Genomic DNA, 25,831 nt, shown 5'->3' with positions numbered 1-25,831 from the left:
GTTTGGCAAAATAATAAAGTAGTGTAAACAGTGTCTTGTAATTCACAAAAAAAGATACCTGTGCCTCACAAAATAATGTAGGTATTTTCAGTGTACACAGTTCATTAACATCTTATAAAAGCATATGAATTCTATGTGACATACTTCCACTGAAATTTTTTTTTCCAGATTTTGTTGGTGCTTGTCTTGAATGTTTCAGCATCACAATTCTTCTGTTGATTTCTCTAAGCTGGGTTGTGCAATGCTCCTAAAACAAATGTACTCTGCCATGGGATCATGAAACTGGTGGGGTATATCTAGAAAATGTGCACAGGTCACATACAGAGACAACTGTTTTCTTTGCAAGCATCACACAGCATAAGGGCTACAACACAAACATATCTAATCATTTTCACAGGTTGTTAATTTCTAAATGTAAAGCCTCTAATTAGAAAGAAACATTACTCACTCACCACTTGTTGATCATTTTAAGTAGCTATATTTCACTGATGGGTTTATTCTACATTTTTCATTGGATACAGCACTTTCACAGAAACCAATACATCAGTGAATCTTTTTGCAGCTTTCAATTAATCCCCCTAAACTCCCAGTAAATATAACAGACACATATTACTATCAGCACAAAAATTGTAATGCATCAAACACAAATTACAGGAATGGAATAAAACAAATGCGTTTAACATTATGTTATGGAGCTCATTTCCTCTCTTCCACATTTATTCATTTAAGAGGTTTTGTTAGATTTCCCTCAATACCTCCACAGTCCCACACAATATACATTCCCCTTCCTGTAGAGTACATTCGGACCTCAGATCACACCATCCAGTAGTCCGTCAGCATGGGTGGTCAGTGTGACACTTGGTTCCAAGTAAAACTAAAACGGTAGATCTCACAGAGTGCAGTAAGCATGAACTGAGTTCTGGCTCCCTACATCTGCCTAACTCCAATGCTCTCTAAGTGAGAATAAAAGCAAGATGCTTATGTGTTAATACCTTTTCAAACTCTGCAACACCTCAGATCCAGGACTGCAGTCAAGCATTTTGGTACATCAAGTTTAAAAAATTAGCACCCCTATTCTCCCTCTGCCCCAAAAATTCACAAATCAGAAAGTAAGGTGAAGGCCATGACAGTTTATTTGGGAAAACTGTACCTGTCTGATAATGTTTTATGTATACATATCACAGCTTAATTTCCCCTGGGCATGTACACTTCATTAATACTAACCTCCTAAAATACTTCAACTGGACCAAGATCAATTTCTGATCAGGTCTTAATACCTCTATATAGAATTACTTCAATTGTAGCCTGGTTTAATTACTGCAAAGTCATTTAACAAAATGCTATCTGGCTTAAGCAAACGTAAGCCACGGAACAGCTCAAACCCGGCTCACTGCTGTCTCAGGTAATTAAACAGTATGTGGGAAGTTGGAGCACTGGTGGGAAGAGCTGTTATGGGAAGTGGTGAGTTTTGAATGTAGAACAAGACACCATGAGGAAGATAAAGAGCAAGTCATCCCTACGACTATGGTCCTTATTTTACAGTCAACACTGCTGTTTGCAGCGCTCTTTCAATAGCCTGCAAATGGATTCTTCCCTCACTGATTGTCCTTTTACAAACACTGTTGTTTTTTCTTCCTCGTCACTCTGTATTTCGTTTCTTTGGGTATTTATTAGCAGCACTGCTGAATGCAAAGTGGTCAAAACAGCAATCTTCCAAGCATTTGGGGGCAAATCTTAAACCCAAAACTACATTCTTACATTTATTCCTCTGAAACAGAGGTGTGGGATTAAGCTACAGAATCTCACATGATTGAGTAAAAGAACTGTACATTTCTGCTGCATAGGTGAGGAATGATTTGTACTTAAATGTAACTATTGCTTAACTTCCTTTTCCAGGCTTTAATTTGTTTAATCTATCTTTGATTAATTTAATTGAAAACAAAAAAGTAAACATTTTGCTTCCTCTGAAGGTTTTGTTATTTTTGTTTAAGAGAAAAAGACTAGGATAAATAAAAACCCTCTCTCATACTGACCTCTAAGAAGGGAACCAATAGGTTATAAACACAGACTTCAGACTTAATTCAAGGGAAATAAGCCAGAAAACTCCTTAAAAGATAGTGTTTACATACATATAAATGCACCCTGCTTGTCAAAAATATTTATACAAAAATTAAGACAATTGTTAATTCTTGAGTGTTATAAACATAAAAATGCCACCTGTTTTCCAAGTCAGTTCAGCCAAGACTTATTTCAGATCATTTGTATTACTGAACATCCCTGAAAATTTGTAACCGAGTAAACTAATGAATCACAGTGGAGTCTCAACTCAGACAACCGGCAATGTAGATGCAAGTCTGAAGTTAAACTGAATCAGCAACTGAGCAATGAGCAGATCTTTTTCTACGTATAAGAAAAAAATGTTCTAGCCACATAGCCTGCATTCATATCCTTTTGATAAACATCACTTTTATTAGGCTAGTTCTTCAAATTTCCACTCACAGTAATGCTTTATACTAAAAAAAACCCTCACTGTAATATTCATTTCAGAAAGGGAATTCAATGGTGTATATTTGTATATGTGCTTAACATCCTAGTACATGTAACAAGTAGTCTCCATTTTCAAGGAAAGTGTGAATAGATTTAATTTCTCCTTTTTGAGCCAACATTTGTCATAAGACAGTACTTGCTGTGCAAACTGGATGGCAGCTGATTTTTTTCCAGTTAATATGAGGTTTCATTATCAGTTCCTGTCATAGGCATCAACCCTTCATTCATTCAATCATAAAAATGTGACTTACTAGAAAAGGAAAAATAGAGTCTAAAGGCACAGAATCACATAGCTGCTCTAGTAGGAGTCTGTAAACAGAGAATTGTTTGAATTTAGGAAATCCAAATCTAGGAAAGTAAAAAGGCATCTGAAGCAGGCTTACCTAGCCAACTTCCTTAAAGACCCAAAGGGTTTTGAGGTCTACAAAGTATGCACTAAAATACCGTATTTCAAAAAGCAATAAGGCAAATAGTATACTCATTATTTCAAAAAAGTTACAATGGTAGTGTAGGCATACACAGTATAACTTAGTTACAATGTGTGGTACTGTTTCTACTACATAGCCCTATAACTGTTTCCTTCCTACATATCAGAGATTAAACCGGGATTCCAGGTGAACACAAACCATCCTTGTACCACCATCTACCACTGGCAATAGCTCTTTAACAGCAGCGATGTTTGTTTCGCTGCTTAAGTCATGTTCAAATTGAGCAAAGTCCACAAATCAATGTTCAGAGATTAAACACTGTCATACTTGTGAAGAGCTTCTTCTAGCTTTTGTGTCACTTTTTGAAAAAAGAGTATTTGCTGTTGCAAGAAATGCTGCATCTGTGATTTAAAGTCCCTCACACGGATTTTGTGGAAATGATTAATTTCTGCTAGGGTTGCAAAAGAAATAATGTTACAGCGTTCTTGAATGCCCTCTGCTTTTTGGAGCTCCATCTTCCCCTCTTCGACATGCCGCTTACTCTCCTTTACTTTGGTAAGGGCTCCTGTGTAAAGAAGAAAGCACAAGAGTACAACTGTGAGGAAAAATTTAGACTTTACTGCACTTTAACAGGTCATTTAGCAACAACAAGGGTTTGTATAAGGCTCATTCTGAATGTAGTCATATGTGTGTTTATATGAATGAAAAGTTCTTTCAAATAATAAAATCACAGAACAATATATCTTGCCAAAATATAAAGCAATTTTTACGACTGTAGCTTGCAAAGGTCAGTAAGAGAAAAACATGCTTATTTCATAATCTTAAGAAATCAGATGGTGTCCTTCAGAGAATAATTGATAAATACACCAGCAGTGGAGAAAAGCACTACAAAACAAGTCAGATTTCAGCTTACATAAACACCAGAAAAGTAACATCATTGAGAAACCTTTGTGAAACATCATATACTTTCACAATCTTTGTGAAACAGCAAAAGGAGATCTGAATACACAAAATAACAGTATACCATTCTGCTTCTACAATACAGACACCCCAAAATACACTGAGTACCAGAGAATCTAAGAGTTTGTTTCAAAGTTGTAGATTCCAGATAGAGATAACACAGTTTTTGAAGAGTCTGAAAAAGAACAAACAAAAAGGTTGATAGCCTTCCTCCTCCACACAGTTGATTAAAGCACACGCTACAAAACCACAACATCACCAGAACAGACTCGTATAGTGACACAGAACACCAAGAAGCATCTTGAATGTTCATTTTCATGAGCTCAGCTTCCCATAAAAGCAACTTCTTTGCCTTAGATATCACATACATGTCTTCATAGAATATCCAAGCTGGAAGGGTCTCATCGAGTCCAACTCCTGGGTCCCCAGAGGACCAGCCAATAAATAAATAAATAAATAAACAAACAAATAAATAAATAAGTAAAACCAGATCAATCAGATCATGTGTCTGAGAGCATTGCCCAAATGTTTCTTGAGCTCTGGCAGGCTTGGTGCCATGACCACTGCCGCCCTGGGAATGTACCTTATTCATATACATAAGAACAGTCAGATCAATACATCTTTATCTTCTCAAAAAAAATGCTAGTGATACAACACTTGTCAAAACTTCTATGATCACACAAGTTTCTTGTTCCTTCAGCTACTTGTAATGTCTCAAATGACTCTCTCCTTTCACATTATGCTTCACATCATACAAGCGACTACAGTTCATGAACAGGACTCCCTTTACGTTGCCTTAAGAAATGCATTTCTGTACTCCCTACAGCAAGCTCACAGAGGAACCAAGCTAACAGAGGAGACTCTCTACCTCTGTCTTTAAGGAGGACGACCTCCAATTTCATCTTCTTGTCAGCCTGAATCTCTGTAACGAACACCATTCACCAGCAAAAGGTGTTCAGCAGCAGTCATGTCACCTTCTATCTTTTCCTTAGCTGTTTAGTTGGACACCCATCACCCTGGCATTTCTCACAGCCTGGTGCGGTTGTCCCTTGTCTCATCTCTAAGGTCACAGAACTATCGAGGCTGGAAAAGACCTTCAGGATGACCAAGTACAACTGTCCACATGATCTGCTGAGCCCCCCCACTAAACCATACATCACTTAAATACCTGCAGGGATGGGGACTCCGCCACTTCTCCGTTCAGCCTGTTCCAATGCCTAACCACTGTGTCACTATGCTCTTACTAGAGGCAAGTTAAAATACCAGAAGATTTAGAGGACCTGGGGAAAAAGAGTTTGTTTCAGTCCCAGTATGTGCTCTCTATTGGGAGCTTCAAAAACTCCTCTCTGGTCTGTACGAACCATATGGACCATTCCTGCTAGGGCAGCAGGGAAGTCATGAGCATGACAAGATTAGACCAAAGACTGCTCCACAGAAAGCACAGGTATTGGGCAATGTGGGGTGGTTGGTGCAGCCTGGCCCATACACACCTTTCTCGATGCCTCAGCCCTCAGGCATGAGGGCCGAAAGCTTGGTACTGGCTGCTACAACCGATTGACCTCATCATCTCCAGCCTGGCCCAAAAAAACAAAACTGAAAAAACACAGGCAGTGCTGCAAGCAGCAGGCCGCGCCAGAAGATCTGTGCTTTCCCCTTCAAAGACCAAGTAATCTGGGAGGCAGGATATGATGTAAAAAAACAGTCAATCCTCTGTTCTACAAAAAGGACATTGCTTTCAGGAAACAAAACCCAACTCGGCATTTTTTTTTCCCTCTGCATTCTGTTTGCATTGCAGGAATCTGTACAGGGCTGTGAAAAAAAAAAAAAGAAATTTGTGACTTAACTGGGAGCCAGATGGAGCTGGTTAAATAAACATGACCACTCTTTGGTTGTGATGTGTGGACATAGCTTTAGATGTTATTTCTAGAATGACCAAACTGGAAGAAAAAATACTGAAATTTTACAGCATCAGCAGCTGAATGTATAACTAGATTCCGGAGTGAGCATAATCTTCAAATTATTTTACATCAATACAACCATACATTACCAAACACTAAACCCCTTGAGACTATAAATATACATTGTCACTTTTTTTTTTTCTGGAAAAAAAGGTAAAAAAAAGATTTATAATTAGGGAGAGGAATCCAAGGGGAAAACTTCCAACCATTAACACTGTTCTCGTAATGCACGTGTTTTCATGCTGGTACTAAAGGAAATTCCACTATAAAGTCTAGGCAGACTACAGCTGGAAGTCAGCGATGTATAACAAGAGTTTATACATATACTTAAACACAAATTTCTTCTTATTTTTTTTTCAAGTACCCTAAATGAAGTCCTGAATTAACAGTGAAAGAATGAACCTTGAAATAACTTCACAGGGGGAAATATTTAGGTTATTTTAGGACAATCAATGAACCTTCCCCAAACACAGAGAAAATAATTAAAAAAAAAAAAAAAAAAAACACAAACAGAAAACAACCCACGTGCTTTACATTAAAAGGTAAACAATCATTTGTTCTAAAACACCATTTTTAATTTGTTCATCATCTACTAAAGCTCGCAAGCCTTAGTTTAGTAAACCTCAGGAAAAAAAAATCACACCACTTTGCAAGCACTTTCACTAACAGCAACACACCATGTTTCATCTCCCATTTTCTCAAAACATCCTCCCAGCTGCTGCTGCACCCCTCTCCTCTGCCTGCCTGGCACCTCTGCACCTTCCCTCCTGCCCCGCACCCTGCAGAGGCTGAGCAAGCCCCTCTGGCCAGGCACACCTGGAGAAGCACCTGCAGCTCGATGCAGCTCCCTCCCTGGTTTCAAAGATCCAAACGTCAAGCTCTGGTTTGGATAATCCAAAAAAGCAAGGCATGTTTAAAGACAAGCAAACAGAATGACAGCAACTATCACAAAATTCTGGCAGCCCTAAAAAAAGGATACCACACATTTTAGGGTGGAGGAGAAGGCACAGAAAGAGGTACCTCCCAGAGCCTATTAGCTCAAAGAAATATCCTGCTGAATATGTCTGGGATAAATACTTGCCAATAAACTGTTCCAAGAGGGATGAAATATTAAAAACAACAACAAAAAAACAAAACAAAACAAAACAAACCTGTCTCTCTCTCTCTCTCTCTCTCTCTCTCTCTCTCTATTTTTTTTTTCCTGTTTAGCTCCATTTCTAAAGATTCCCTTACGACTTGCCCGTGCATTTAAAGCTTCTGGTCTGACGAAAAGCCCTTCTGTTAGGAGAGCTGGTTCCAGTGGTCAGGGATAGCTTTCAATCAACAAAGAAGGCCTGGGTCACAGACACTGCAAAAAGCTGTGCTACATCTATTTCTGTCCTTAAAGGTGGGGAAAAGCAGATGTGAATGCTATTTTTCATCGCTAAAAGCCTAATGTTAAACAGACAGGGGGTGCTCAATGACTGCTGTCAAGGGCTTTTAGAAACACAGTTTTCAGTACTTGTTTTGATGTCTGAGATTAGACAACACTAGGTTACATGAACACATTTAATAAGGGACATTTATAGTAATACTTGCAGCCAAGAAGATAAGGACAACATAAAATTCCTGCTAGAAAAAAATACTTGCAGGCTGTGAAACATGCTGTATAAACAGCAACTTAAACAGGTGCTGAGGAGTTACCAGGAAAAAATGAAGTGTGTTGAGTCAAGAAGCTCCCATGCAAGCATGAGGTTGCAATGAGGCAGAAAGAATCAAATACATTTAGGAAAGTAAAACAAACAAACAAAAAAGTCCTGAACCTGAGAGCACTCAAGTTTGGGTCAAGCAATGTATCTTCCTATCACCTGCAGTTTTATTACATTCAGAAATGCTTTGAGCATGTGTGAACAGTGAACCAAGGGTGGGTTTGAGCCTATACATGAGCTTGTACTCACTTCCCCTCACCCTGTAAGTACAGGTACACAGATGTAAAAGTGGATCACATCATGCAGATGCATATGTGTCCCCAAGCTCCCGTTCATGCATGGGGAATGGATCGCAACTGACTGCACGTGATCATCCCGCCAGCAGCCAGCCCTGCCCGGGTTCTTGGTGCAGAGGGTGCATGACACCAGCCCATGCTGCAGCCTTCAACATGAACAGAAAGCAGAAGACTCGGGGCTCAGCTCATGAAGACCAGCTTCCCACTGCCCAGCTCCTCTTTTCCTGCAAATAGCACCTGGACACCAGCTTTGGAGTTCTGTATGCAGTACTCAGGAGCGAAACCTCTGCTGCATCTGAAGTTATGAATCCAATTGAAGACAAAGCGAGAGAAAGGGAAATCTCTGGGGCAGCAGCCCCCCTTATGCTCTGCTTTTGTACAGTGCTTGGTACAGCAGACACCTGCCCCATGGCTGGACTTGCTCAGTTCTTAAAAATATACAAGCAGACCTTACTGATGCTGTTCAGAAAGGTGTTCCTCTTTTCAGAAAACGAGCTAGAAAATTGCTGTAATGCTAATGACTTAATTTCATACAGAACTACTGCATACATGTATGGGCTTGCAATATGGTATTAAGCACAAAGGCCTGTCAGCTAGGTGTCACTTACACATGGCACTTGCAGCAGCAGTGAGGATCTGTGGGGATCCGGGGGTCTGCAATTCACTGTTGCTCTCAGGAACATGTATCATCTGCTAAGTCACCTATATATCACTGTCTGCAGTATCTCAGCATGAAATACTGAACTGGAAAACTCACCTAGCATGTAGAAGTTTTACATAGCTTTTTAGATCCTGTATTTGTAATGCCTTTCTGACTACAGATACTCAAATACATTCTTCACTTTAGTGATGGATTACGCTAAACCACAGCAAACAGCTTTCTTCCACTAGTAGTGAGATAACTGACACATGCGTAAACTGTTATGATAGTGCAAGACTTCCTTTCAAACACACACATTCTTGTTATTCTTATACCTCCAGTTACAGAATTATTGCAAAATAACTGCAGAAGATACATGAGACAAAAAAAAAAAAAAGTTATTCCTGCGGTTGTCCTTGATACGTTAAGCAGAAGGCTACTTTTCGGAACAGGTCCTTAATGTGGGAGGGAGGCATTAGCCTCGTGCCTGCCCTGCTCTGCTCTGCTCCTGCGTGATGACGGCTGCTGGTGCCACAGGTGAGAAGCAGCGATGCTCCAAGGGACAGGAACACAGCACGTGGCCACCAGCTGCCCCAGACACAAATCCGTACCCACTCTGCTCAGAAATGATACCCGAAAAGACAATAGATGGCAGAGCGGAAAAGATCCAGGGAGGACGATTGTTCTGGCCTTTGTGTCAGTGGTAAGCGTGGCAAAAACAAAGGGCAGCAGATTCCTGAATGCCTCCTTTGAGAAGTCCCCTGGCCAATAAGCTTCGGTACGCCAGCCTCCCCAAAGAATTTGTGTCAAAGTATAAAGGTTCCTCTGAAAAACGGCTCCCTCGTGAGGGAAGAAAGCTAGTCAGAAAACATTGTGTCCTTTACTGAAACTCAGAAGTTTGACAAAGAAAACTGTTCAGCAGTTTCACCTGATAGATCCTGTGAAAATGAAATTACCTGTGTGATACATACATACATGCATACAATTCATTTTGTCTTCCTACTGTCTGCAAACTACAAAATCCGATTTGGTGCATCACTTGCTAGAAAGAAAAATAACTTGTGTTTCCATGCCATTCAGATGCCCTTCGTATTAAATTGCCTAGCAGTAGGCATCAATGAGTAGCATACTTTAAAGGAGACATCGATACTGAAGGGAGAACTTTGAACATAAACAATTCCCTTTGCTTAACTTCTATTCTGAGACGCCACCTCTAAAAAAGAAGTGAGAAAACAATACATATCACACGGCTTTTAGCAGCTTTCATAAAAAGATGCATAAAAGCATAAAAAGTAACTAGAAATGATTTTACACTTTTCTTACCACAGACCAGATGATGTTTATTCATTGCATTTATTTGTTATTTAATTACAGCTCTTTGCCTAAGGATTTGAAAAGGCAAACCCCAGGCAGCCCACGTGCACGTAGCCACAGTTTTGATTTACCCGGTGGAAGACAGAGCCGTCTCCGTAACCCAGCTGACTGCTGCCAAGCGAAGCCATCGACGTGGCCGTCCCGCTTGCACCGCAGCTAGCAGAGATGTTGTTACAGGATGACTCAGATGACTAACCCAATTAAACACTGCTCTGGGCCTGGAGGGCTTGGCTTTACCGATGGCTTAGCAATTCGATCCAGCTCAGCCCACGGCTACGCAATTGCTCGCTCCAGCACAAGGGAAGGATCAGAAGCACCGCGCAAGATTACACCTAACGTGAAACCCTGCTCTGAAGCAAACCCCTAAGCTTCCCCTCTCTCCATTCGAAGAGAAACGACAGAAATGTGTGTAGCAGAATAGAGGTTGTACTACACTGATGGATTATTTGCTTAAGAATGCTGTGAGCACAGATTAACAAAAGAAGCCTACATTAAGTTAAGATTCTGCAAATTCTTTACATTTTCTGGCTGAGTTTTAGAAGGGAGTGCAGCATAATGGGAATTTGCCTGAAATTAAAAACAGAAGGCTTCTCCAGCAGACTTAACTGTGTAAAAGAATGTCACAGGAAAAAATGTAGCATTACTGAAACTAATGAAGGAATGGCTCACTACTTTGAAATCTGATTTTAGTGTTTCAAACATAATAAAGCAAGCAATCTTCAACATCAAAGGCAAAAGGATGAAGTCACTTGTATTTTCTAAAAGTATCAACACAGTTTTCAAAACCAAGCTAATTCAATGGTGATATTTTTATTGATGATGTAAAACTATTTTAAGAAAGTTCTACTTTTCATAATGAAAATAAATTAAAAATGCAAAAATAAAATTACAACTATTTTAGTATTACAGGTTTTTGTATAGATATGAGAACATGGCTATAATGCTTTTAGAATATGCAGCCTAACACAAATAAAAACAAAAAACAGGGATTTTTCATTATTTCTTTGCCCATTGCTCAAAAAAAAGTCAGAATAAAATAGTATTATCCTATAAATCTAGGCTCACAAACTGTAGGTCTCTGCTAACATCCAGGTTAACGCTTACTGACTGTGGCATTATTAGACAGAATTATTTGTTCTTCCAGCTATCCTGTTACAAAGCTCATCAAAAGCTGTCACTCAAGAGATGAAATAGAGTTCAAAATAAAGTCACCTTCTAATCTACACAATGCAGAAATAAAAGTCTTTGCCAGAGATTTCAGAAACATTACAAATGCTGATCTTATCTGGTGGTTTTAAACATAGACATTGATTTAATTCCTATATAAGTGATTAATGATGGTGATAGAATGCACAGTGTCAAATGCCACTCAATTTTAAAGAATTAGTACCATTAATGGATACTATACATGTCTAACTGCTATCTTTTTTTTTTTTTTTTTTAGTAATGCCATATTTATGGTCTGATTAAATTGCTGTAGATCACTCTATGTACAACAGCAAGTTGGTGTTCACACACGTAAGAAGAGTATACACAGCCCATTTTTTTATCCAGAGAAACAAGGGCTGTAATCATTCCTAGGCATGTTCAGAATCTCCAAAATGTTTATGCTACTGAAAAATACTTCCATTATCACATTGGCAATGCATACTTCAGCTCTAGAGTCCTCCAGATAAATCCAGCATCTCCAGCAAGAACGTTTCACTGAGCCAAGCTACAGCACACTGCTATACAAGCTGCAAGCCACACTTTGCCCTTAAAACAGTTGACAACAGGGGGTGTGAGCAAAATAAATGGAAGAAACACTATGGAACAACAGGTCTGCCACACCTACCATTAAAAAAAGGAAACCCATACTGCTACACTACCGAAGGCAAAAATTATGCAAAATCAGTTGAAAGGTGTTTTTTTTCTTCTCCTAAACACTGAATATAGCAATTTTAAAAGGAATATATTTTAGATGTATTGTATGCAGACAATGTTTTCTGCAAATGAACAACCTTACTGGAGCCACTGCAGCATATGTTTACAAGTATTTCTACTGACTGTGTAAGTACCTGTAGAGAAGTCTGAAAGAAAGCCCATAAAATCAATGAGTTAATTTTAAAATCCAGCTGAACTATGTACACAGCTTTCCATTATTACAAACATAGCATTGTGCATCACAGCCCGAGAGGCAAACATTCAGTGACACAGGTTTTGCCCAATTCGAAGGCAGCCTGTAATTTTCAGCACCCCTACCTACAAGTTAAGGAGGTTTGACAGCACTTCAGCTGATGCTACAGAGCAGGCTGTAGAAAGGAGTGACCCCACAGATCAGGCTGGTTGTTAGAAAGGCAGTACATCTGCCCTTCAAAAAGCAGTTCATGCTGAACTATTTCAGGGTGGACACTTGAAAACATAAGTGATTGCAACTGGCAGGAGTGCGGAGACGGAAACTTACAGTGATTTTAAGTATGTCTTACAAGCCTGCATTTAAGAGTGGCACCAAGCAGGCTTCCAAAATAGATGTTTGTTTTTCCAAAAATTTAAGATGCCTTTTACAATTTAATCATCATAGTTTCTGAACATGGGATTCTCCCCTTCAGCATGTTCAGAACAGGTACTTTCCTGCCAGAACAATGGCACTAAATCTTAACAGCTTTTATAAATGCCCTGTTCATAATGCTTAATTCAAAAAAAAACCAACCTCAATCAGAAATGATGTTGTACACGCATAAGAAATTAATTTTCAGTACAACTGGTTAGCAGCGTATGAGCAGAAATGTCTCCTCTAGATCTATAGAAGACAAATACAAGTAATTATCAACATGGATGCAGGCATCATAATACTAAATGGTAACCTCACAAATTTCTTGAGATTTATGGGATGTGGGTGTACAGGAGAATAGAGGCTACACAGCATAGCAATATCCATACGACATTGTCAAGAAAAGCCAGTATAAATGCAGTTTTCACCTACTCTCATAACCCTGCTTTATTGCGGTCCTGCTTTTGGATGCTGCTCTCCATAAAGGCTGAAGGGATGCGACAGGTGAGCACAGTTTATGGTATTTGACTGTTCACCATCATCTGCATAGTTCCACGACTGTCCTAGGATCAGCAACTAAAACATGCAGAGCCACCTCATGTAACTTCATATGAAAAGAGCTGAGACCCAAATTAAGTGCAGATCCTGCTCCACTTTTTCCCTAGTGCACCTTAAATGCTCTCCCTTAGAAACCTGAATGCAGCAGCATCTCTGTGAGGACAGGAAGGAGATTCCTTGTTGCAGTATAAACAGCCAAAGTAAACCAACACTAATATAACTGATTGCAATCTAATATAAAAACAGAGCTTTACAATAGCATAGTATAACGCTATATACACATCATATATAAAAATTCTGTAACAGATACTATCATATTATATGCTAATTAAAACTGTAAATAAATATATTTATATATTCTAACGTATAGAAAGAATTATAGAATTACTGAGGCAGAAGAGAATTGTCTGCCTTTTTGGAGGATGGGATCTACTCCTCTGAGCACCTTGACTTACCTAAACTCAAAGCAAACTGAAAACATGGCATCATTATCATGAAATTTGGTAAAATGGATTTTTCTCCAGTATATTGTCACTTGGCTGGAACAGCTATCCATGCCTATGATTCGAAATGGTAACTCTGAAAAAAATAGATTAGTAAGTTGTTTTTCATCACAGGGAGAAAATGCAGTGTAAACTCCCAATAACCGCATTAATCTGCTTTCACAATTGCTTGGAAAGAATCACATGCAGGCATAAAAAGGTTGGTTCAGTTCATCACTGTTACAGAAGTTATTTATATGTGCTGCATGCCTATCTAAAGCATAAGCTGAACAGCCCAAGACAAGGCCTAAGCATAGTCAAGACCTGCGCAGATTTTTAATGTACGTATATATATATATATATATATATATATAGTTACTGATTTCATGAAATACCAACTCAAAAGTTTTAAATGCATTTTTAACTTTTTGTTTTGTTTTGTTTTATTTAAATCCTTGTGGCCTTCATGAAAGATGTAAACAAGACTGTAGAAAGCATTTGCTATTTGCTCAAATCTGATGATAAAGCTAATATCTTGGGGGCTCAGCCAAATGTGATTTCATTTCTTTAATTAAAATTTCAGTTTCTGTGCTATTTGAATCAGGCAAATCAAAATAAGTAAGGTACCAGCTGGATGAGTTTATGCAGTCTGCACACATTAAATTGGCATTTTAACTGTTCAAACAAAGTCTAACAATGAAGTCATGGAAAAGATGTTGGAAAGGCTGAAACGTGTCCTTGTTTCAAAGGTGACTTGCAAAAATAGAAAATTCAGCCAGCTTGTTTGGTTTTGATAATGTGCTTGCAAAGACTTGGAAAAGCTCTAGGAGTTGCTTTCTGTTTTCAGTCTACCAATTCTGGTCATCCCTGTTTTGATAGAAGTCCTTCTAGCATGACCAGCATTTCCCCAGCCGTAAAAGGACAACAAGCCCTTTCTTAGCATACAGATTCTTCAGAAACTTCAACCTGAAAAGCTATTGCATAGTCTTTGAAATAAAACTGCTTCCTCCTTCTACAAAATAATTTCTACTTCTTTAATATCTGTACTCTTGTAGTCTTGTGGCTTTTTTCCCTTTTTAAAATTAGTTGAAAACAGAAGTGCTGAGATACTAAAAGGCCAGCTCCTGTACTTACCCCTGCCATCAGAGTGGTTCCCAAGAGCATGTATCAGGATGCTGACAGGCATTTTTTATATATAAATATAAACATAAACATAAACATAAATATACATATAAATATAAATCCTGCTACCCTCTTCTCTCTGCCATTCAGGAGGTCTTCCCAGTAGAAAGAGCCTTAATTCTTGTGGCAAGCAAGAACACAAGAGCTGGGAGTCTACTGCCTGTGGTCAAAAATGCAGGTGTGAGCTCTGGTCAAAACTTCTCCAGCCTGCTGGTAGTGAATGCCTGGTGGATACAGGCGTGCTGGTGTGCAGCACTTCATGCAGTCCTTCCCACAGGTGGAACAGTAATCTTCTTCCTCTGCTACCAGCTGTTTGCTGAAAAACTGTCATTGGGATTTTACCACCTAAGAAATGTCTTGCCATCGTAAAGTTTGTGTGATATCAAGCTAAGAGAGGTTCCAAAAGGTACCATGGAAGAGAAACATCAAACCTGCATGAATCTTGCTCACTTAGAAAGATAAGGGAAGAAGAGATTGGGGAGTGGGAGGAAAAAGAAAAGAACAATGCATGCAAGATCCATGCATCTTTTTGGCAGACAAGACACACAAGCTTTTTTCTTTCTTTCTGTTTAATCCCCTTCAAGTAAGGGCATTGCTCAATTTCAGTCTTGCTTATTGTTGTCCTCTGTGTGATTTACACAGACCAAGGAAGCTGTGATTTTATACTGTTGCTGAAAGTGAGGATTCCTTCACGGTTTAGCCATGTAGAAGTCTGTTTCCCTCGGGCTTCTTTCAAACACCACCAGGTTCACACTGGGTGATTCAGGAGCAAGTAGACAAATACTACATCACTCCTGTAACAGCAGTACGAAAGCTGAGAGGGGTGACAACAGTCATCCTCCTACGGAAATCTATTCTTTTTAATCTTAAATAGATGGAAAGTGGCTACCCATCTCTTTTTATCATCACAGAAGGCATCTGGCAAGGACTACAAGAGAACACAAGTCTGTGCAATGAACTTAAGAGGTTAGAAAGTAAGCGAGGAAGAAAGGCACTGCTTTTACACTGAGTTATACGATCTTAGGTGTGAATTCCAACCAGTTTCATTCATTCAAGGACACACAGAGGCTTCTTCCTTCTCCCCTCCCTGCAAGAACTGCTGAAAATGTTATGGAGATCTCCAATTTTCCGTTTGTTTTTTTTCCATGCTTGAAATTCCAATGCATTACTATCTGGAATGTTTTTTCACCTAAAATTTTGTTATTCTAAAAGCACACCCAGTGCATTTTTATAGCCAACGTCTAGGATGACCTTTGCTCCAGGTAGGGACATTTGCCCCATTTGATTTTTCACAAACTTATTAAGAAGAAAATGGGTAGGGTCACTCAGATTTTTTAAAATAATTCTTTTAGATCTTGGTGTGCTGAAGAAATTAATTGCTGCCTACATCTCAGAAAACATTTAGAAAACACTTTCTTAAGTCTGTTTTGCACAAATTGTACCAGAAGTTAACAACATCATGGTAAGATAAAGAAACAAGTTTGGAAAGCAGAGATGAAACAAGTTAGCCAGTGTTTCTTCCTCTTTCACAAAACAAGATGCCAATTACAGTAATTCCTCAAGAAAGACTTCAAAAACTGAAACAAATTAAAAAAAAAAAAACACCTAACTTCTGTACTCTCACTAAGCAAGTATCAAGATGAGACAGCCAGACAAGCATGAACTGCAGCACCAGCATACACTCACACACTATTTCAAATTCTCACATGTGCACAAACTTCCCAAACCTGAACTTGCATGGGCCTGCAGCAAACATTTAGGTTGAAGATTATGGAAGTCAGAAGATTTCATCACTTGAGTGAAGCTCTAGCAATTAATATGTAGGAATTATTTTGCCAAGAATGCCTAGGGAATTTCCACAACTAGACCTTAAAATGCACAGAAACGAAGATGGAAGGGTGCTTTTCTTCTCAAGCTTAAAGCAACTGAATCTAGCATTTCTTGAAAGGCACATCAGTTCTGCAAAAAGAAGAAGACAAGTAAAGGTGCAGTTTTGGTTTTAAGCCTCATGAACTAAACACTCCTCTTCTACAAATGTTTTGCCAGAGGCTAAAGAAAACTAAGTACAAGTATAGCTGTCTAACACACTTGGATCCTCTATTCCAAAACACACAGGTATGCACAGGAAAACTTTAATGTAAGCGTGTTATGTGCACTTCCCTGTGGATGAGGGCTAGACTTGTAGAAGTATTTGGGTGCTGAGAGGCTCGGAGACACTACTCTGCCATCATCTACCCCTACAAATGTCAGTTTTCCCCTAAGTGCTCGGTTTTATTTTGAAAACGTCTAAAAGAGCAACCATTTGTAAGGAAACCATGTCTTGGGACTGAAATGCTCTGTTGCCAGTCTCAGTGGGACTCTCATGCCAAGCACTTCCCAATGGAAACATGGGATGTCCAGCTCGGTGTGCTCTTCACTGTAGGGTTTGTTTCAATGAAGCTTCAGACCTGGATGGGTGCACACACAAAACCAAGAAAGGTTTCTCACAAAGCTACTGCCAAGCTGGTCCTCAACCAGACTGTGGGAGAAAAGCACTTTGAACCCTTCCTCTGTCTGTTTTGGAACAGTGCTCAACATCAAGAAGGCACAGAGAGAGGAATCTCTAAACCTCCTATCGAAGTTATTACCATTCCATCACATACTGGTGCTGTTAAACACGTTGAACATATTCCCGTGGCTTTCCGTCTTTATCTAAGTGACCAAAATGACAATCACTCCCTGCACCCCACAGATCACGTATGATGCCCTCAACATGGGAGGCAGAAAGACTGGGATCCCTGAGCAGGAATAAGCACCATGTTTAACCCATTTCCCTGCTGATACAGACAACACCAACAGCAGGCTTACTCGTCTTTGGTTCATAACTTTAGACAAACAGGTAACAGCCAAATAGAAGAAAATTCTTGCCTCTAGTTCAGATTCTTCGGCTTTCTTTTTGCAGAAAAACTTTGCAGAAATTATTGAAAAACCTCAGACATGCTGATTTCTCAGTCTCCTGCACAAAACACGCTTCCAGTCACATTAAGCAGCTGTTCAACTATCTGCAGTAGATCAAATCCTTAACAAGACAAGGCAGTCTAAGGTTCTACCAACAGATACATGTTTGGGGCATAGTTGCCTTTATTTTTTTGGTCCTTCTCAGGTCTAGAGGGATACAGAGATGGAGTCTAGAAACGGCTTCGCTTTTTACCCCAAGTGGACAATCCATTTGCACTATGTAGAGAAAAACAGGGGAAGCATAACTTTAGAGTTCTTCTTAAAGCCAAGCCCATGTTGGCAATGTATCAAAAGGCTGCTGTTTCTGCCACCTCTAAAGGCACTTTTGGGTTATTTTACTGCACAAAGTTGTACACTAGAAAATAAAACACTGAAAGAAAGACACATCCACTCTGTTTTCAGATGATCTATTATCACCAACAGATCTTTGTTTGGTCTGCACAGACAATAATAATCCTCACATACTGGCAGCTGTCCCGGACTGTAAATTTAAAAGAAAGGTCTTATGTTGTAAGAACACCACACAGTTCATGTTTTTATCTGAGGTTTACAATTTGGAATTGAAGAGTTATACCACGTTAGAAATAACTGCTAAGAGTAATAAAACAGCCATAAAATGGAGAAGAAAAAAGAAATAGTCAGTTTTCTCTTCTAGTTTGTCTCTTCTTTACAGGGAACAAAAGCAGCAAATGCATAACCCAGCCCTAACCCTGTTCCTGTGATGAATACAGACACTCAGGAGACCAAGCTCTCAAACCCAAGCCATTTTCTGATTGCAAATATGCACCAGGAAAAATATTCTATTAGCTCAGAGGTGCTGGAGAATTAGCATGTGAAGGCAGGCTGGCTGTACATTTCTCCAACCAGCTCCAGCACAGTCTTCTGGCACCGCATCAGCTCTATGTATGTCATCATACTTCTGCACTGCTATGGTGGAAGCTCGCTTAGATGAATTTTCCCCAGTTCAAGAAGGTAAGCCTTCTTCAAAGTGCAAATTCAAACACAACTGAAAGTGAAATAGAGATGTGCAAGCTAAAGGCAATACGGGTTGAATCAAGCGCATATCTTACTATTCCCAATCCTCTCCTCAAAGTAAACTCTATAATATATCTTAAAGTTTTAAGACTACGTTTAAATAGTGTATATCATCTGCTGTTTTATTGTACCCGATAAAAAAATCTTTCTCCTTCCCAAGCGTGAAACGTTGCCAGGGTCTCGCCTCTCTCCAAATTTAAAGTACTTGAGAGTTGTTATCAGAACACAATGCCACACCAGCTAGCAGAGCAAATTCTCAAAGGTCAGACTGCACTTTTCAGCTTTCTCTTCAAAGTAGTATCACAATTAATTAAGTTTCCACCCACAATTTTCAAGATTCGAGAGGAGAATGAAAATCTGAACTTGGTGCTTCTACTTGAAATGAAACTCTTGCTTTCTTAAACAATCTGTGTACTTTATCACTTTATCAACTCTGCCTCCTCAGATTTTCCTAGCAATAGTGTGCACCTACAGAAAGCCTGCCTTTTTTGATCTGTTGTAAAAACTCTTCCAACCATTTCATCAAAAATCTCAAGAGTTCAAGGCCTTGAAAAAGGCAGATAAAGGCATGAAAGACTGAATCACTGTGGATCACAGTTAAGGCTCTGCCTCTCTGGATACAGACCACCACTTATAAATCTCGAAAATAATTTCCAGTGAAGAAGCTCTCGCATTTTGTTGTACAACTGTTACATACACGAATTTCTGTACAGCGTAGGTGGAGTTTTCCTAGGTCTCTTTACTTCTAATCTTTGAGTTGAAAGCCATAGGTCAGCGATATAACAGGAAAAAGGATGAATGATGGGCTATTCTTCTCACAACAGTGATGAACGCATGAATAGCATTAACCTCACAGCAGGGAAATCATCTACACTTATTCAATGCTACAAACCTGTATTTATCTGAATGAGTGTCCCTAGTTATACAGCAGATGATTCTTTCATTTTCTGAGTTTCTTTCCCCTAATGGATCACAAAGTGCCAAACAAACAGCAATGCAAACCTCAGAAGTATGTTTCAGGCAGAAAGATGCCAAAAGGGTACCACATGAGCAAAATCTCTTCAGGATAATAAGGGCAAAGGATGAAAAACCTCAACTAGGAACACTGTGGCAGACCACTGTCCTCACAAAGGTGCAAAGGGAGTTTAATGTACAGCCAAACTGACAAACACCAACAGCTTTAAACTTCTCATCTGAATGTCCATCATAAATGCAAAATGCATGTAACACTTCCAACAATAAGGTCAGCTGGAGTATCTGCATCTTCAGATTACTTATCTATTACCTGCTAGATCAGAGATTTAAGATACCTGACATACGTAAAAGAGTAATACATGTTTTCATACCAGTTGATCTCCGACGGCTGTAAACAAGCTCATTAATCTTTAATGTATCAGCCTCACAGGTAGATGTGGTTTCTTTCAGAGGCACACAGTCACGCTCAGTAACCTCTGACGAACAGAAATCCCAACAAAGTCTAGACCTTTGGCACAGAATGAAAGCTGTCACTGATGTGTTTTGTGTATTTTTAGCAACAGACTACCTGAGTAAACACTGAAAAGTTTAACCCAAGGCCAACAAGCCATACGTGGAGAAAGTTTAGCTCCTGGTTCCTACCTCTGTCTGCATGGCACCGATACATTAAACTATAATTTCAGAAAATAAGTAAGGGTGTTACCTTTCTGGACGTGGATGATGTCCGGAAAGTTGGCCAAATGCCCCTGATACAGCGCTAACAAATCCATCACAGGATCTAGGTCCTGTCGGGGCTGATCTGCAAAGAGGTCCCCGATGGCATCGTAGGCTTCCGCAGTGAAGGCTATGGCTTGGTTGAGGCCGGCTGAAAAGGCCTGCTGGTCCAGCTCAAACGCCTGGCTGAGGCACTTGAAGGAGTGCCCCACCTTCTGGTATTCCTTCTTGAAGCCAGTGACTTGTTTGCGGGCGAACTCGTTGACGGTGTGATTGAGCTGCAGGGCGCTCTCGTCCATCTTCTTCGTGAAGGCTTTGAAGCCGTCCACCTGGCTCTCCACCTCCTGCAAGTCCAGGCCAGCCCCAGGGCCAGCGGGGACACTGATGGTCAGGAAGAAGTTGGCACCCACCATCTCGTCTTTCTCAGCCTTGCGCTTGCCCTGCTTCCAGGCCTTCTCATCCGTGCTGGGACAGGTGAGGAAGTGCTGGAAGGCATCGCACTGCGCCAGCACGGGGTGGCTGCACATGTGGTCCATCCACCAGGCCAAGCCTTTGCGACGCTTGGAGATGAAGTCCTCCTCGAAGCGGCCGGTGGCCTGCTTCTCGGGCAAGTGGGGCACGGAGATGACAGGGAACTTCTCGGCCAGGCGCCCGTAGAGCCAGTCGAAGTGCTTGTAGCGGCGGTGCACCTGCTGCCCGGTGTGGCTGGGCACCAGCTTGTAGGCGATGTAGCTCTTCATCCCCTTGAACTTGGTCTGCTTGGTGGGGTCCTCGATGGAGCACTGGAAGGGGTACGGGTTCTCCTGCCACTCGGGGCCGCGCGGCCCCAGCACCACGCACAGCTTATCCCCATCCTTCACAAAACCCGACGCCTCGCCCAGCACGAAGGCCTCCCCGCCGGACTTGACGAAGGTGGAGAACCGGTTGAGGTTGCGGCTCACCGTGGCCGAGCTCTTGGCTCCTCCACCAGCCGGGTGCGGGTGTCCGGCTGCGTGTCCACCGCCACCACCGCCACCTCCACCGCCACCGCGGGACCCCAGGGACAGCTCGGACCGCGTGGACAGGCGGTAGCGCCCCGCCGCCCCGCCGCCCCCCGCAGCCTCGTAGTCGGGGTAGGAGCTTCCCAGCGCCCCGGGCTCGTCCGCCACCGTGGAGCTGTCGTCCCAGTCATCGTCCCAGTCGTCGTCGCTGCCCTGGCTGGGCTGGTAGGGGCCGCCGTAGGGTGCCATAGGGAAGGGGTACCCGGCGGCGGGCGGCACCGGGAAGGGCTCGGGGGGCTGCTGCGCCGCCGGGGGCTGCTGCTGCTGCTGCTGCTGCTGCTGCTGGTGGAGCTGCTGCTGCTGCTGCTGCTGTGCCGGCTTGAAGGCGGCGGGCGGCGGCAGCGGCTCGAAGCCGGCGGCGGGGACATTGGCGTAGCGGGCGGGCGGCGGCGGCTCGGCGGCGGGGGCGCGGATCACCTGCACGTAGGAGGCCGGGAAGAGGCCGCGGTCGCCGCGGCTGTTGACGCCCTCCAGCCAGCCCTCGATGTCCTGCTCGCTGCACAGGCTCAGCACCTCGTGCTCCCGCAGCGAGATCTCGCCGGGGTTCTCCGACCTGAAGTCGTACAGCGCCCGGGCCCGCAGCGCCATGGCTGCGGTGCGGAGCGGAGCGGTGCGGAGCGGGGCGGCGCGGAGCGGAGCGGGGCTGCAGGAGCCGAGCCGCGGAGCCCCGGCGCTGCCGGCGGGCGGCGAGTCCCGGCTTCACCCCGCGGGGCGCGGCGGGGCCGGCCCGGTCCCACGTCGCCAGTTTCGCTAATCCAGAGCCGAGAGGCAGGGCGGAGGAGCCGAGCGCAGAGCGGCCGCCCCCATCGATGGGCCCGGCCCGCACCCACCCTCGCCGCCCGCCCCCTGGCGGCCTCCGCCGCGGGCCGGCCGCGGGGCTTGGGGCTGCCCCCGGTGGAGGCGGAGGGGTGCGGGTGCTGCCGCAGGCTTGGCGGGGCCGCCTGGCCGCCTGGAGGCTCCTTTAGGGGGCCACGGGGAGGTGTTTGAACCCGCTGGTTCTGCGCGGTGTGGCGCTGAGGTGCTGGGCGAGGTGTGGGTGAGGGGCTGTGCACCCCGCCACACTGCTCCATCCGCTGGCTGCCCTCACTTACAGCCAGAGTTTTAGTCGTGAATAACGTGTGTGACATCCCTCTTCAAAAAACAGACCATCCTGTCCATGTTTGCCTTCTGCCTCAATCCCATCCCTACGCTGCTTCTCCCACCCTGGCCATTTCCCCTCATAACTCCCGTGGCACCCGGTCTGGTGTTGTCCACCCACACACACCCCACCCATGGCCCTTCACCTCTCCTGGATCCCGGGACACAGATTTCCCTCACGGCTTCTGCCCGGTGAAGGAAAGGCAGGGCAGCACACGCTGCCTGCATGCTCCTTTCTGCCTGCCATCTTCCTCCCTTCGCCGTGCCTCACCGACCATCTCAACCCTGCTGGGAAAGCAGTGTGTGCCCGTTTGGTTTCCAGTTCCTTGTGTTTTCCCTCCAACACCCTGCCGGGTGCTAAGCTCTAGCTTATTTCTCTGACTTAGCTCAAAGTCTGTCACTTCTCAAAGGTCCTTGTGTCAAACAATTTGTGTGCGTTTGGGAGCAGTTTGCTGGAATGCTACAGGACCCTCTCCTTGCTTTCACTAGGTGTAGATGTAGAACTGAGCAGCATGGTTTAGTGCTGGACTTGTCAGTGCTAGGTTAAAGGTTGGACGAGATGATCTTAGAGGTCTTTTGCAACCCAAATGATTCTGCGATTCTGTGATCACTGTTATTAACGTTGTTTGATACCTGAGTTTTGCTTTTGCCCACTTTTTAATTTTGACCTCCATTTTCCCATTTGGCATATTATCCCAGCACTTTCGTGTACCATTGCTTAACATTTTTTGAATGCATCAGTTCACCCCAGACTAACACGTCACCCCCAGCACTCTGCATCTGCCTAGCTCTGGAGGTCTGTTTTTATCAGCCAATTCCAACAGTGCAAGAGCCTCAGAGTTCACCGCACAAGCAGCTCCTGTGTGGCCAGCCCATGGGCTCATGTTCACATTATATTGCTTGTGCCTCCATCTCCGAAGCTGAGCACAGAATGTGGAGCAGCCATTTACTCAGAGCAGTACTGAGTATCTGCATCGGTGATACAGGCAGAAGCATCAGTCTCCTTCCAAGGGACATCTGGCAGCTGCTCAGGGCTGTGCAGCTGAAGACCTTGGCTTCAGGCAGCTCCCTGTCAAGGCTTCAGGATTTTCCAGGTCAGCACGCTGACCTGGCCTCATCATCACTCACCCACCCAGCAGGACCAGAGGCGTTCCTCAGGCCCTCGTCAGCATTTGTCAGCACCCTTGGAGCCACCACAGCTCTTTTTCCACTAGGGCTAGTGTTCGTTATCTTTTGGCCACTGCAATCAGTGTCTGCCATTCATGCAGACGGGATTTTATTCTGCTGAACACAGGAACTTTGTGGTACGTGGTCCAGGCTCCAGCATGCTGCCCTCAGACCATGTGGCCAGCTTAGAGTGAGGACTAAAACCCCAATGAGAGGTACTTACGGATCAGTTTAACCTCTGTCTTAGATTTTATCCCTAATTCTCACGACTGCAAGAAACAAAAATAAGTGATCAAGGTTTTTTTTGTTCCTTCAAAGTTACTCCTAACACTGATCATAGTTTGATCTGAGAAGGCTTTGCATTCATATGAATCCTCAGGGGTTAAACTACAGGAAAATTACTTCCCATTCTGCCTTTTCTGTACTATTTATTATTTTATATGTGTTTTATTGCATCTTATCTTGCTCGTTTCCCAAACTTTTCGGTCCCTATTCATCTCAATTTTCAATTCCTTTAAACATAACTGCTCTTTTCTCTGAAACAGTTTTTGTTTTTGCTTTCTCATGAGGTGATCAGTATTGTAAATAATGCTGACCTGCTTGAGTTGTAGATGAGTAGACAGATGATTTACATTTTTTCTTCATTGAACACCCAGGAGCGACCAAGAGATGCCATTCTCAGCTACGAGAGCAGCTCAAGAACTGGATTTTGCTGCCCCAAGTGGTGAGAAGTTGTGCTTTCAGTGCCTGGCAGGCTGCCCCTGTCCCGGGAAGGGAAGGAAGGAGGGACAGAGCTGAGCTGAGGGCCTGCTTTACTTCACAGGGTCCAGTGCTGCAGAGGACAGCTGTCCTATTTTCTGCCTTTACCCCCCCTTAGTGTTTTCTTAATAATTTCTGGCTCATTATTTGTATATAAAAAAGACACAAGCAAAGGTGTCGACTTCAAAAGGTGCAAAAACTGCTACAATTAGGATTTTAAAGCATAAAATCTGTAAAAGTAATAAAAACATTATTTATTTGTTTGTTTGTTTATTTACATAAGTGTAAACTAGTTAAGTGGTTATTCTCTAAAATATTCCATCTTTGAAACCTTAACAAAAATTAAATAACATGAAATTAAGTCATGGCTTTTCAGGCACTGTATCAGGCAAACATATGAAGGGAGGAAGTAAGGGAGGAAGTATGTTATATTATTTCCCTAGTGGACAAAACTGCAAAGAGAACTTGGAACAATAACTAGCTCGAAATTGCATTTTCCATTTGTCTCCGATCAGTGAGCCAGTTCTGATGTCCATTGTGTGCAGAGACTCTGTTGTGGGTTTTAAAATGAACGTTTTTTTTTTTTTTTTTTTTTTTTGTAACCAAGAAAACTGACCTGCAAAATTAGAAACCACCCTAATAAATAAATTGAAGATTTTGAAAACACCAACTTCTCAGGCCCTCTGCAACCATCTATAGTGCTAAGTGGAAAGGCTGGATTGATTAAGCCTTGCTTTTTTTTGTTCAGACTACCAGAGGCAAGGGTTTCAAAATCAGAATAACACATTCTGATTTCTGTCATTTTATCTGCATGAAACATGTATCTGAGTGCCTTTGGTAGCAAATCTCTACCATCTTCATTGGGAATCAAATTTTCAGAGTCAAAGTGAATGTTCTTCTGAGTCTGTCAAGCTCAGAACCTGTAACTCAGTGAAAAAGATTAATGTTTAATATGTTCCTGGAGATCTATAATTTAGGGGTGGAAAAGAAAGCCAAACTAAAGCAAAAAGTGTGCAGATGCCTAAGCACAGGATGCCTCATTGTTTAAATTTGGAGTTTGCTATCTCAAGACTCCTGAGAATCTATGCTGAAAGAGTTGTTTGAAAGCATTGTGATTTATTTTTCTGCTCAGGTGCAGAAGCTTATAGTAAAAAATTTGGAAACATGGTGGAGAAAGTAAGGATTTTGAGTGATATTTCCTAAGAAAGTGAGTTAGTAGAGGCCCAGCAAACAAAAATAAAATTGTGAATCAACCCGGACTTAATTTTCCTTGAAGCCCTCAAATGTTTCCTTCTTTCTTTTGTGGATTTTCCTCTGTGCTATAACATTGTTTCTTTAGTAAAGAAAAGAAAGTGATTTTTCCA

General features: G+C 42.3%; 1 protein-coding gene across 2 annotated transcripts; it reads right to left on the bottom strand.

Moving 5' to 3' along the window:
• Positions 1 to 455: 455 nt before the first annotated feature.
• SNX18 (sorting nexin 18) lies at positions 456 to 22,182 on the bottom strand. 2 transcript variants are annotated; one of them, XM_068666123.1, is made up of 3 exons: positions 20,354 to 22,182; positions 4,044 to 4,110; positions 3,416 to 3,540 (listed from the first exon to the last, which is right to left on the bottom strand). In XM_068666123.1, the coding sequence occupies exons 1-2, from the start codon at positions 21,990 to 21,992 to the stop codon at positions 4,052 to 4,054; spliced, it is 1,698 nt and encodes a 565-aa protein (XP_068522224.1). In that variant the 5' UTR covers positions 21,993 to 22,182; the 3' UTR covers positions 3,416 to 3,540; positions 4,044 to 4,051. The 2 variants fall into 2 exon arrangements, with proteins under 2 accessions (XP_068522223.1, XP_068522224.1); XM_068666122.1 differs by lacking the exon at positions 4,044 to 4,110 and having other exon boundaries at positions 456 to 3,540; positions 20,354 to 22,176.
• Positions 22,183 to 25,831: the final 3,649 nt, after the last annotated feature.

Source organism: Anas acuta, chromosome Z, assembly GCF_963932015.1.
Source record: "Anas acuta chromosome Z, bAnaAcu1.1, whole genome shotgun sequence".
NCBI lineage: Eukaryota > Metazoa > Chordata > Aves > Anseriformes > Anatidae > Anas > Anas acuta.
This window is presented reverse-complemented; position numbering and strand designations above follow the sequence as displayed.

Bases quoted from the DNA above. Each gene is read 5' to 3' on its own strand.
- SNX18 (XM_068666122.1), bottom strand. From the start codon at position 21,992: ATGGCGCTGCGGGCCCGGGCGCTGTACGACTTCAGGTCGGAGAACCCC. The intron at 3,541-20,353 runs GTAACACCCTTA...TTCTTTACACAG, and splicing joins CATCATCCACGTCCAGAAAG to GAGCCCTTACCAAAGTAAAG.